The sequence below is a fragment of the Gymnoscopelus braueri genome (assembly GCF_963280865.1).
Source record: "Gymnoscopelus braueri genome assembly, chromosome: 20".
Classification (NCBI taxonomy): Eukaryota; Metazoa; Chordata; class Actinopteri; order Myctophiformes; family Myctophidae; genus Gymnoscopelus; species Gymnoscopelus braueri.
In genome coordinates, this window is record NC_137622.1 from 9,863,714 (window position 1) to 9,873,650 (window position 9,937).

Below are 9,937 nucleotides of genomic sequence, written 5' to 3' on the forward strand. Positions count from 1 at the left end.
TGGACCAGAGCTATACTTAGTTCAGCTAGTACTAGTACTTTTATTCTGTAAAGGAACAGTCGATATTAATCGGTTAATTGAGAGAAAGTTTGACGGTTGCCTCGCGACCAACTAGCCAATTACAACGCGACCGTGGACCATCCCTCCAAGCTATGGGAGCCAAGGTTGCCAGGTCCGCTTATTATAAGCTACTTTGGACTTATTTTTCTGTAAAGTTGCTTGTAAATATTGGTAGTTGGGGACAATGGGGGTTGCGTTTTTTGGGGGTATTTTTCAAATATTTTCATATGACATGGACCCCAAAATGGATATTCCTTCCCTAACCCCCATCTGAAAATTCTTTGTGCCAGGGGAGCTTCAAAAATCTTCCAAATATTCCACATTTTATCTCAAGATTTTCTGAAAATATCATATCTACAAGCTCACAACGCCTCGTATCGTGACGCGCTGTGAGCTTGAAGATTGGCTATGTTTGAATAGCCTACGTATACAATATATAGGTTCAACAGTAATAACAGTATTTTTTAACACTTTTTAACACGTAAGACTTAAACAGGTTAAAGTTGCTTCTTTTGGGCTTGTTTTCATAGACCTAGTTGCGTGTTTCTCTCACAGAATCTGGCAACACTGTTTCATTGTCATGTGATGTGTGCGGCTGGGTGTTCCTGGATCCCCAGTTCTCAACACTACATACACAGCTGTAAACTTCTGAAGTTTCCTCTCTTCTTCTGAAGTTTATACTTTTACATCTATTCTTTACTTGTATATCCCAACCCGTCGAAAACAACATGGCAGAGAAGGGTTTTGTTATTACTATTTCTGTTATGACGCTGATCTGGGCTATTGTTGGAGGAGTGATACCCTGGTTTATTCCTAAAGGACCAAACAGAGGGTGAGTTTATATACAGTAGCTTAGCTTGACTAGCTAGCATCTGGACAGAAACAAACAGCAAAACATTGAAGATAACGTTAGTTGAGCTATAATATATATGTTTGTTGATGAAAGTGGGGTTTCTGCTATAGGTTTCCTCTGCGACCATGTGAAATGCAGGAAACATTAGTTTAATTTGGCAAAGCTGATGATCTTTTACATTATAGTAAGAAACTTTAACCAAAGTATGCTAAGGCTTTAGCTTTGGCCCAACTGTAGCTTTGTTTTGTTTGTTGCTTTTTTATATTGTACTTTTGAGCTAATATGTTTTGGCCGATATTGTGGACTGGAAGAAGTCTCCTTGGATTATCAGCCCTAGATTAAAGTTAATAGTAGTTATACTATGTGGAAAATGTGCCTCATTATGGAACTTCTCCTTTTGTTTGACTGTTTCTCACTCCAAGAAGAGAGATCACAAGATCACATGTCATAAATGAATGAGCCATGAATGGCTCAGTGGTGTAAAGTAACTAAGTACATTTACTTAAGTACTGTACTTAAGTGCAATTTTGAGGTATTTGTACTTTACTCGCTTCGCGACACATTGTGAGCTTGTAGATCAGCTATTTTCAAAAGATTTGTATACATTTGAAAACTTGAAAAGGGACATTCTGCATGAGTACTTTTACTTTTAGTACTTGAAGTACATTTTGATACCAATACTTTTGTACTTTTACTCAAGTCCATTTAAAATTCCGGATTTGTACTTGTAACACAGTATTTCTACGTTGCAGTATTGATACTTTTGCTTAAGTATGAAACGTGACTAGTTTTCCCACCACTGCTCATTTCAAATAATTAACTGATACCTAAAAACAGCGTAACCACTTTGAAACTGGTGTCTCTATTTTGGGCATGTAACTGGCAAAGATTGTTCAAAATTAATATCAAAACATTTCAAAAATAGGGAAAATAGTTTTGAGCTAGTTGTTTCAGCTATTTTCATTGTAAGTCCGTCTTACAACTAAGTATATGGCAGGGCAGTGTTCAAATGTTCTCATATTAAAGCCATACGTTGAGGTGTAACCATGTCTCTCTCCTTTCTCCCTGCAGAGTGATAGTCACCATGCTGGTGTTAACTGCAGTCTGCTGCTATGTGTTGTAAGTGCTTCCATCCTAGTGGGAACATCTCACCATGTTCCTAACATCAACTAAAACATGTCTAATGTATTCTGTGCTTCTTATACGTTGATTACATGACTGCATATACCGCTATGGGACGGTTCAAGAACTGGTTTTAATGTCATACATTCACTTGTAAACGTTTTGATTCATGTTATTGTTTGTGTATTTCCCCTTATTTCATTGATAGTTTAACACCATTGTAAATGACTGCCAATCTCTGAATGTTAAGATTTGAATTACTAAAAATATATTGTAAGTTAAATCAGTTTGTTTGCCAAAGTATTATTATAATAAATCATTACCTTGGAACTAAATTACATGTTCACCAATCCATAATAGAGATAAATGTGTGAGAGAATTGAGAGTTTAATGTATAATTTTAATTAATTTGAATGACACAGCAGATTGAGACTATTCTACAAACTTAGAATGGATCATCAAGTTATACAGCTCAGTCTAAGTGGTTAATGTTAAAAGAGAATGACCATAAACAGTGGCTCTTTGCAAACATTGAACTTTTCTCATAGCAATCAATGTAGATAGTGTTGTTGTAACTGTTAAATTGAGTCTATGTGTATTTGGAAGTGCTTTTGACACCGTCAAAGAAAGACCTGAGTTTATAGCTGTTTCTCAAGAATAATGGAGCATTGCTCTTGCTATTCAGTCTCATGGTTAATTCAGTGTCATTAGGTTAGGTTACTGAGCATTGCAAACAGTGTCATGTTGCAACTCAGATGAACAATAGATGGCGGTAAAGGACAGGCAACTAGTCTCAACTCTCATGGAACAATGTGAAAATACTGTAAATATTACTTTACATTTCTCTTGATATATATATATACGTGTGTGTGTGTGTTTGCTGTTTCCAACTTTGGTGTTTTTTATTAATATATATATATATGTTCTGTATTTTAGCTGGCTCTTGGCTATTCTGGCCCAGCTGAATCCGTTGTTTGGACCGTCTTTGAACAACGAAACCATCTGGTACCTGTACTACCACTGGCCTTAATCCTGACTCAACGGGTACACAATCTCCATTGATCTTTTTTTTCCTCTCTCTTATCCAAACAACACACTGAAGGTGTAGTCGGTGTAGCCTGCATCTTTTTTTGTTGGATGGTTGTGCCTCTTAAGTTGTGACCCCTCCAACTGTATTCCTTCTATAAACTTCCTGCAGGGGACGACATGCTGGATGGATCATTCTTCATATTCACTCTACAAACCTGCCTTAAAATCAGGCGCACATGAGGCTGTGCAGAGATGTCTACCATGGTGCCTTGTACAAACTTATTTCCCAAAGTCAATCTGAGAGAGATTATTTTATGTGCTTTACTCAAAAAAAACAGACAGAGCCCTTTTCTTGTATTGTGTATAATAACTTATGTATGTGTTTAATGACTGTTGAACGTCGCTGCAAAAATGTAATTATTTGTGTTGTTTTTGAAAGTTTTTCTTCCCTTCCCCTATCTGTATTTCAAATGGATGTACTACATTTCTTAACTGAAAAAAATAAAATAAGTAAAGTACAAAATGGCTCACAGACATTGATGTCACTATTTATGCACCAATGTAAGGATTTCTTTCTTTCTTTTAGGGTGTTTAATTTACAATTTATAATTTAGGCATTTACCAGACGCTCGTAAATCCAGAGAGATTTACAGTAAGCAAGGTAAACACGAGGTAATGCATCAAATGCATAGAAATAGTAATCTAGGATCATAGGTAAACCTAGACCCTATCTTCAATCTAACAGTAGAATATCCCCAAAAATCTGTAATCTGTACATTGAAACTATACACACTATAGGATGCCAGGTCAACACAAGGCAGCGCATTAACATACAAATGCTTCAGTATACAAGAATATGTAACATCATAGATGTGTAGCATTTCAAGCCATTGATACATAAACCAAATTCGACTGATTCTAATATATTGCATGATGTTTGGTTTACCCTATGATAACACCCTGCCTGTGTTATCATAGGCTCCACAGTCCACACCAAGTGACAGCAGAAAGGCAAAACGGTTAGCGTCCGGCTTGCCGTAGCGACCAGACAGTAAACATGGCGTCTTCTGATGTCCACGTCCGAATATGTGAACAAGAAATACTAAAATTTGACTTAGAAATCAAGGCTCTCATTCAGGTATGTATGGTGAATTCATATAAACTCTTAGTGATGATGTATTTGTGGCCAGACTTTTAACGTGTCATTCATTGGTTCATAGAATGACATTGTGGTGGTTTGTGCCGGCTCTTCCGTTATCTGCTTATAGAAAAAAAAATACAAGCTCACAATGCGTCTCCATGCGACGCCTTGTGAGCTTGTAGATCAGCAAATTTTCACATTTCTGCACATTTCGCCTATTGGACTAAACGCAATGTTGAAAGTGGTTAGAGAACGTCATGTTGTCACAGACGTTTATTTCTGCAGCCTTGAACTGATCTCGTTTATATTTTACAAATATAGTGAACGGTATGTTGGAAGATTCTGTTGGAAAATGCCGTTAATACTTCCTGAGACAGCTTATTTTTCATCATTTTGTATGATCAACACTTTATTTATATTTGCAAAACAAAACAAAGGAAAAAAACATAGGCTATGTGAACATACATAATACAAATACATATTCACAGAATCAAAGTCTAAGATTTGTTTCTTTAAAAAAAAAAAAAACATAAAATGAACAGTAGCCTAATGGAGTATCCAATGATTAGACAATATAAAAGATATAAGTGTTTGCGTGTGAGTGTGTGTGTGTGGGTGTGTGTGTGTGTGTGTGTGTGTGTATAGCATGGGAGGATGACATGCTGTGACTTGTTTCAATGAGTATGAATTAACATGCTGACACTACTGTGAATAATGCGTGATTGTAAGAGTGTCTCATCCATCTTTGCTCTAAATGTCTTAACCAGGATGTGCATGAATGCACAGGACCTCAAGACAAGCTGACAGAATTCAACTCTCATGTGAAGGAGAAATTCCATAACGTCAGATCGCGGATCCAGGTAAACGCAGAACCAGGGAATCTCAAACAACTTGCAAACAACTCCCGATAGCACACAGTAGCACTGACCTTAAAGGGTGCAATCCAGAACGTGTTTTAACGAAAACATCTACCATACAGTTACCAATCTGTATGGTAGAGTATGTTAATACTATAACTAGTACATCTGCAGAGGTAGGAGGTGGTCTCCCTACTCTTACATTGAGACATTTAGACCCTGGTGTGAGGTATAGGATGCCTACTGGTTGGTGTCAGGCAGTAGTACTGCCTGAAGCTCATGCTTCAGCCCTAGTGGCATCAAGTGACGATTCCATCTTGGAAGAGTGGTAGAAGCTTGGTCTCCCATGCGGAAGAGCCGGGTTCAAATCCCGGGTAGGACATGAAACGTTGCTGGCGGTGCTTTCAGCTTTTTGATTACAGCTAACACATACTGCACATTGTTTAGTGTTTCTTGGGTGTCTTGGTCTGTGTAGAGTATATCTGTATAGTTGTAAACCTGAAATTGTAACTATGGTTGTTGAGGTATCATTAATGTTGTGATTGTGTTGTAATGAGGGATTTTTTATTTATTTTTACATTAGGTTGTATTTTAAGTTTTTAACTGTTCTCTTATACTGTCATGCAATATGTTTTCATGTAATGTAATTCATTTCTGTGTGGACCCCAGGAAGAGTAGCTGCTGCTAAGATAGTAGATAATGGGGATCCAAATACACAAGAAACAACGGTGTTGTAACTTGCATACCTTTCTCTCACAGGATTTGGAACAAATGGGAATGGAGCAGGATAAAGAGTCGGACAAACAGGCTCTGCTCGTTCAAGTAGAGGGACACAGGAAACAGATGCTCAGGTGATAATACTTTACTCTGAAATAGCGGGGAACTGCCTTAGAAATATAAGTATGTGTGTATAAACAATGTAATATATTTCCTCTTGAAATATTGGATTTTAATGTTCTTGCAGTAACCAAACGGCTTGGAGGAGAGCCAACCTGGCAAGCAAACTGGCCATCGACCACCTGGAAAAAGAAGCTCTCCTCAGTGGAGATGACAGTGCATTGAGACAAAGGTATCTTATCAGGCTGGTCAGATTTGATGCACTATTTGGATGCATTTAATCATGTGTTTGTCTGTATACATGTTGATGTTAACACTGTAAAAATCGTCAGTGTACTAACAGAAGTAATTTGATATTCATTAAAATAAGTTTCAGATAGCAGCTTTAACCGTACTTGTAGTATTCCTTGTATTATATATGTTGGACATTGTTTGGTGGAGTTTTGATTGATTGATTGATTGATTGAATGCTTTATTAGACAGGAATGTAAACAGCACGGGGTACAGTCAGACATTTGAGCTACAAAGATAACACAAAAACGACCTTGGGACTTGTTTCCATTATGGTACTATCTCACCAACATTTCACTGTACATGTACACATATGAGCAGGTGACAAATGCAATCTTTGAATCCTGGATCTTTGAATCTTCAATCAATGTATTTGCCTGTACGCCCGGCCATTAAAACCGGGAAAGCGTGTAATATAAAATGTCTTTGGCTATTCAAAAATAGCAGATCTACAAGCTCATAGCGCGGCACAGAGTGATTTTTTTTTGAATATATATATATTTTTGAAAGTGAACATTTTTAACTCCAGTCTTTGCTTCTGGGGTGGTCCCTGGAACAAAATATTTTGAGATGGGGGTCCGCGGCTAAATACATATAATCCTGGGGGTCCTTGACATGAAAAAGTTGGAGCACCACTGATATAGCAACCTGTTGGGATTTAGAAAACATTTTCAGATATGTATTTGGCCGCGGACCCCCATCTCAAAATATTTAGTTCCAGGGACCCTCAGAAGCAAAGATTTGAGTTAAAAATGTTCGCTTAAAAAAAGGAATATATTCAAAGATTTACACCATTTTTCAAAAATAGCAGATGTACAAGCTCATAGCTATGAGCTTGTACATCTGCTATTTTTGAATAGCCAAAGAAATCTTAAAATGACACAGATGCGTTCCCGGTCTTAATGGGTTAATGTCCCCGTTTGTTTGTGATCAGGAAGTTGACCAAAGAGAACATGGCCCAGACGTCCAGTGACATCACGGAGAGCTTGATGAGCATCAGTCGTATGATGTCACAGCAGGTGACACAGAGTGAAGAGACCATGACCACACTAGGTAGGGCTGTCACGATCATGACATTTACTTGACGATTAATTTGTCATACAAATAATTGCGATTAACCATTTAATTGTGTGGCTTTTAGGCCTTGCATGGGGCAGATATGACAAGAACTTAAATACACAAAGAAATGAGCGATACCAATAATCAAAATAAATCAAAATATGCCACATTCAATAGTTTATACTAAAAATGTGTTATAAAATAGTGAAAATAGCCAATCTACAAGCTCACATCGCAACGCGTTGTGAGCTTGTAGAACTGCTATTTCCACTATTTTTTTAAATGTTTCAAAATGTACCTTTCTCAACATGGAAATGATTATGACGATTATGCAAAATAATTGTGATTATCTCAAATAATTGCGATTAGGTGATTAAGTAATAATTGTGACAGGCCTAACACGTAGCGGGGTTAGCGTAATGATTCTCAACCTATTTAATTTCGTTGACTCCCAGTTTAAATATGCATCGGGCCACAGACGATTGATGAAGAAATAGCCGATCTACAAGCTCACAACGGACTGCAACGTGACTCATTGTGAGCTTGTAGATCTGCTATTTTCGAGGAATGTTCGCCTATTTTAGCCACAACATTCACCTATTATCACATGTCCAGAATAGGGATGCTATTATTATTAAGGATGGTTGCCCTTGCTTGAACATTACTGACTTATTCATGTGGACTGACAAAAGTCAAAGACATTCACACAAAGATTGTGTGATATTTCTGCTAAATATTGCAACTGGTTTGATTTGGTTTTTATTCCTGGATAAGAAAAATCTACAAATACAAATATACTGTACATATCAAATATAAACAACCTAACTGAACAGAGCCTTTTATGTCTTTTGATTTATTTTCTTTGTTAAAAAAAGAAATGGCTGAGTTTGAAAAGGTTAAATCATTTTCTCAGTTAAAACAAATATTTCTCTCCACTGAGATGCAAATTGATTCTGCACAGAACAAACAAGCAAGACCCTATAACATTATTGTGATTGCGATCCATTGACAGTGTGCTCAGCTGACCAGTGTTTGTTTGTTTTCTTTCATTGTTGGTGTTTAAAGCGACCTCGTCGAGGACGGTTCACGAGACCAACGAGGAGTTCAGGGCCATGACCGGGACCATTCAGCTGGGCAGGAAGCTCATCACCAAGTACAACCGCCGGGAGCTCACCGATAAACTGTTAATCTTCCTGGCACTGGCTCTGTTCCTCGCCACGGTCCTCTACATCCTGAAGAAGAGACTCTTCCCATTCCTGTAAGAGCAGGTACTCTCCACTGGAAGCCCTACATAAAACAATTATGTAAATATACTGTACACGGTAGCCTACCTCACCTGCTCAGAGTCACCACAGGTTATTTAAACGCAGCTCGTGCATCACAGCAGATGTTATGCTTTACGGATGACGCATAAAGTCTGCTGTGTGGAATGTTAACAGTTCGTCAGGCTAAAGCGTGGCTCAAGGGGGGGGTAAGATAAAGCCTGTAAATGGAGTAGATTATGCCTGCACAGTCACTTACTAACTGTAATTCTGTTTTTGATCCTAACTTTCTCCAGGAGAAGATGGTAATTTATTTTTCGATTGTTGAAACAGTTGTGTATGAGGTGGTACCTTACATTAAAGTGTTAGTAGTGCTGTGCACTACGTTAAATTATTTTAATATATTCCACTCTTTTAATTTTCCTAATCCAAACCCAACTCTTTTCTTTTTCTTCCTTTTTGAAGAGACATCAGAGATGTTGTTTAAAGTTTTAATACCACTGTAATTTTAGTTTAGTTTTGAATATGTATACTTTAAAGGTAAAAAATACACTGTCCGTCACTGAGTGCTTGAATCTAGAGCTTCATTAGAGAAATGATCCTAACTGAAATTAGTGCAAACCATCATAGAAGCACTGGTATCACTATTCTGATACCTGCTTGGGACCCTCTGTGTTCTTGTTAATAGTTCACATAAGTTCACATAATACAGTACATGCATAAAACATACATCCAATATTAAGGACTTTTCTTAACCATTACAACTTTGTATACTTGATACTTTGTCATCTGATATCATGTTTGGACTGGATGTAAATTCCATGCTAGGCTTAATGTGTAACTTCTTTTCCCATAAATTATACATATTATTATTATTTACATTGGAGTAAGTGAATTATAATACTATATTGTACTGTAATAATCTAAGATTTATCTTGATTAAAGGCCAGTTTTGATCACCCTTGTCTTCCAGGAGTTATTCAGACATGTGTTTGTTATTTTGTTGTATTCATAGTTATACCAATAATAATGATACAAGACGAGGTTGCTCCAATCTGTAAAAATGAGGCATCAATTGAAAACAAGACAACATATTTATTCAATGCAATCTCTTTATGCCAAGACAGTCGCATCTGAAATGAGCAACAAATAATGACAAAAACGACAGGAAGCACAGCCCACAATAAAATGACTTTTTTTCAGTGTAGGAGTTAGTATGGAGCACAGTGAAAACTGGACCCAGATTTGTATACTCTTGAGTAAACTACTTAAGCCCTATTTTATACTTCGTCGTACGATGGTGTTGCGTTGTGAAAATATAACAGATCTATAAGCTCACAATGCGCTGTGAGGTTGTAGATCAGTTATTTTTGCAATCTTTGAACATTTGGAAACTATTTTCATCTACAGTATAATGACATGCGCA

General features: G+C 37.2%; 2 protein-coding genes across 3 annotated transcripts; both read left to right on the forward strand.

Annotated features, from left to right (window-relative positions):
• Positions 1–655: 655 nt before the first annotated feature.
• On the forward strand, positions 656–3,589 carry atp6v0e1 (ATPase H+ transporting V0 subunit e1). 2 transcript variants are annotated; one of them, XM_080416150.1, is made up of 4 exons: positions 656–892; positions 1,985–2,032; positions 2,972–3,079; positions 3,234–3,589. In XM_080416150.1, exons 1-3 carry the CDS (start codon positions 789–791, stop codon positions 3,063–3,065), a joined length of 246 nt encoding a protein of 81 aa, XP_080272276.1. In that variant the 5' UTR covers positions 656–788; the 3' UTR covers positions 3,066–3,079; positions 3,234–3,589. The 2 variants fall into 2 exon arrangements, with proteins under 2 accessions (XP_080272276.1, XP_080272275.1); XM_080416149.1 differs by having other exon boundaries at positions 2,972–3,589.
• Positions 3,590–4,109: 520 nt separating this feature from the next.
• On the forward strand, positions 4,110–9,439 carry bnip1a (BCL2 interacting protein 1a). Its single transcript, XM_080415731.1, has 6 exons — positions 4,110–4,202; positions 4,973–5,065; positions 5,822–5,913; positions 6,027–6,131; positions 7,125–7,243; positions 8,315–9,439. Exons 1-6 carry the CDS (start codon positions 4,122–4,124, stop codon positions 8,509–8,511), a joined length of 687 nt encoding a protein of 228 aa, XP_080271857.1. The 5' UTR covers positions 4,110–4,121; the 3' UTR covers positions 8,512–9,439.
• The last annotated feature ends 498 nt before the right edge of the window (positions 9,440–9,937 follow it).